Here is a 3,262-nt window from a genome sequence, read left to right as displayed (position 1 = left end):
CACCGCTCCTTGCTGGTTCTGCACAGGAAGGTCTTTCTGCTCGGACCCAGCAAGCACTGCCAAAGCCTCCTGCTAGCAGCAAACCACAAGGCAGCAGGGGAAGGCCGAGCACCTCTCGCGTTCCAGATGTGTGGCACACCAGGCCAGCGCATGCTGCCAGGCTCACTACACCCCAGGCAGCTCCTCGGCACGCCCCTACAGAGGGGGCACAATGCCCAACACGTGGAACACAGCACCACCGATGGGCAGAGAGCCCACAGCCCTGCTTCGGGCTGCACCCCCCAACCCCGATACCAGCTGTTCAGAGTCACGCTGTAGAATTACCGATTGCCACATTTCAACCATCAGCCTTCGCTCTAAGTCTGCTCAGAGGCTGGAAGAGCTGATCATTCCAGCTGCTCCAGTTTCAACTCCTAGAGCTACCAAGAGCAATTCAGAGGCCACGTCACTCGTTTCGCCAGTGATCAAAGAGTTTGAGAGGACAGATGATCCTTCTCAGACAACACCAAGCACATCAGCTGAGTGCCTGTTATCTTTACCTAGGATCTATGGCAGCTTTCCCCCTGCAGAGGCCAAGCCCTGGAGCGATGACCTGCTATCGGCCCCTCCATTTAATCCAGGTGTAGGGCACACCTCTATCTTTGCTAAGCACGAAGTCACACCAGGATAGGGGAGTGGTTCACCCTCTCCAGATGTCGTACAAAGCTCAGCTGCCAGAAAGCTGCCCACAGTCCAGAGATCAGTACTCCAGTGAGACACCTCTGAAGGCACCAGTAAATACCAGCGCTGCACACTTACAGGTACATCAGAATGGTGCCACCCATAACCAGGAGGAACCTGCTGATGCTGGAGTAGAAGTAGACAATGTTGACAAACACGTAGAACAGCGTTGCTGAGTAGAGCCAGTCCAGCCAGTCTCGATTGCCGCCCTCCTCCTCTTCCTCCATGAGGGGACCCCCTTGGGCATTCATCTGCAAGTTCTGGTCGGCCACTGCATTAACTGGGGCAGCAGCGTTCTGGTTTGCAGGCAGATTCTGCGCAGGAAATGGGTCTGGGAGAGGAGCTGGAGGTGCTACCGGTATCTCCTGAGAACGTCGGGCATGGGACGGGTCAGCAGATGCAGTAGAAGCCAAGCTGAAACCAGAGGACACAAAGTACAGAACAAGGCTGAGCCAAATCCTGTCACTCTTGACACAGGCACCGAGAATTAGTCCATCTTTAGAGTCCAGTGACACGCAAGCAGAAAGCATCAAGTTTGGAGGCTACGGAAGGGTCGAAAACCCCTTTTCATTCTACCCATGACAACAGTCACCCAGCGACTTCAGCAAGTCAAACCAGGCACCTTCCACTTCGGGAACAATAATTTCAGCACTGGGCAATCTCGAGGTAGTCGAGAGCATCTCCACCTTTGGCGCCTGTTTCCAGCCTGTGCTCCGCGTGCCACTCTGAGCAGTCAAAAACGGTGAAGAGCTACAGCTCATCAGCAGGATCAGTCACACGGACCCTACAGACACTTGCCCTCTGCAACGGTCAAAACCGCCAGCCAAAGCGGGAAGTCAAGCCCAAGACAGGGACATTTCCACACCATGTCAGTGACAACAAACATCTTCCAACCGCCATCACAAAAGGCGGAACTGCAGAGGTCCTCCCCTTCCCCGCAGCGCAGCTCCCACCTCCTGCTGGAGCTTCAGGCAGAAAACTTACTATTGCATGTAGTAGTGTCTGGCGTAGAGCTGCTGCAGCCAGGACAGCTGGAGCACGCTGTAGCTGGCGTACGCCGAGAAGCCGGGAGCCGCACTCTGGAAGGGGTGCCCAGCTGCTTCCAGCCTGGGGCAGAATTTGAACAGATTCATCAGCAACGGCCAGACAAACCACCCGAGTCACTGATTACAGGACAACAGAAACAGCTTCTGCCATTTGGTGCATCCAGATGCAAAGTACTCCAGAAGGAGTAATTAAAGACACCTCTGTCCCCATGAGCAGAGGGAGAGCAGCGCACCTTCCCTGAGCTCCTTCCACACCCACTACAGCTTTTCTGCACGGCTTCCCCCTCTTTGGCCCAGGTCCTGTGGGCACAGGATAGTACGTGTGAGCAAAGGCACTGGCAGCCCACACAGTGCCAGAGGTGTTTAAAAACCTTAGTAAAAAAGCTTTAAAAAAATTTAAAGACTCTGTAGTATGTAAAAACGGTAATTACCTGTTGGCAGCTTCTGCTGAAGCCTGGCCACCAGCAGAGCAGCTCAGCCTTCCTCCATCTGAGGAAGATGCAGCCAGTTCCCAAGCAGCTCCTGGCGACAGCGGTGGCTGCTCAGCCTTCACCTGGGGACAGCAGGGCAGGCAGTCAGGTTTACTCAGGACACCCTGCACAAGGCTTGTGTAAGGGTTACGTCACAGCACAGCTGCACGCCCCCTGTCCTGCTCGGTGCCTCCAGCAGTGCCACCACCGATGCTGCTCTCAGGCACCACCACCAGTATCCTACAGCTCCTCAGACCGGCCAGCCAGGCACACTGACACGCTGTCACTCCTCACTCTCACAGACCAGCACCTGCATTGGCTCATTTTCATGGTCACCATCAGGCCCCACCCGGTTACAACAACAGAACTGGAAGAAGAGGGAGGCAGCGCCCTCCAGACAGCAGGACTGTGCAGCCGCACCAACTGCTGCACACGGAACTCCACGTTCCATGGTGACGCATCTGTGGAACAGCCCAGCCAACGCTGGCTCCCACCTAGCAGCCACCAGACATGGGCAAGACAAGCTCAAATTGCCCATAATGGGGCACATCAACACACCTCCGGACGCATCAGCGTGCCACCTGAATGTAAAAATCAGTGTGGGCCGTTGGCACTTCAGACCAGTAAGTCCTTCCAGTGCTAAGGCCCATCTCTGTCTTCCTCTCCACAGGCTGAGTCAGTAACGAGAGCAGTGAGCGTGTCCAGCTCACAGCCTTCCTCCTTCCCACGCCCCGACACACAGAGCAGAACCACTTCCACGCTGTGACAACTCTCTCCTGCCCACAAGCCCAGCCTCTGCGCTGACGAACCACACTCCAGCTAATCAAACCGCGTTCACCAGAACGCACTTCCCATCTGAGCAGAGTCACAGCTACGTTACAGCTCTGGCGTTTCTTAATGGACGTCACAAGAGTCATTACTGATGGGCCACAGAGCCCGTTTTTTTTTTTTAATTCTGCTCCATCCAGGTACGCTCTCAGCTGCCTAGACAAGTTATCTGTCACCAAGGAGCGCTGCCATCGCACT

The 3,262-nt window shown here is 55.3% G+C and overlaps 1 protein-coding gene across 1 annotated transcript in view; it reads right to left on the bottom strand.

Annotated features, from left to right (window-relative positions):
- The window catches only part of HERPUD1 (homocysteine-inducible, endoplasmic reticulum stress-inducible, ubiquitin-like domain member 1), a gene marked incomplete at its 5' end in the record, with an annotated part of 4,915 nt that overhangs the window by 1,126 nt on the left and 527 nt on the right, over positions 1 to 3,262 (bottom strand). Inside the window, 3 exons of the mRNA XM_010145786.1 lie at positions 799 to 1,134; positions 1,705 to 1,827; positions 2,198 to 2,319. Coding sequence (XP_010144088.1) covers positions 799 to 1,134; positions 1,705 to 1,827; positions 2,198 to 2,319 — 581 coding nt within the window. The remainder of the gene's footprint in view (positions 1 to 798; positions 1,135 to 1,704; positions 1,828 to 2,197; positions 2,320 to 3,262) is intronic.

The sequence above is a fragment of the Buceros rhinoceros genome, unplaced genomic scaffold (genome assembly GCF_000710305.1).
Source record: "Buceros rhinoceros silvestris isolate BGI_N320 unplaced genomic scaffold, ASM71030v1 scaffold33470, whole genome shotgun sequence".
In the NCBI taxonomy this organism is placed as follows: domain Eukaryota; kingdom Metazoa; phylum Chordata; class Aves; order Bucerotiformes; family Bucerotidae; genus Buceros; species Buceros rhinoceros.
Note: the sequence above shows the minus strand (reverse complement) of the source record. Positions and strands in the feature narration are given on the sequence as shown.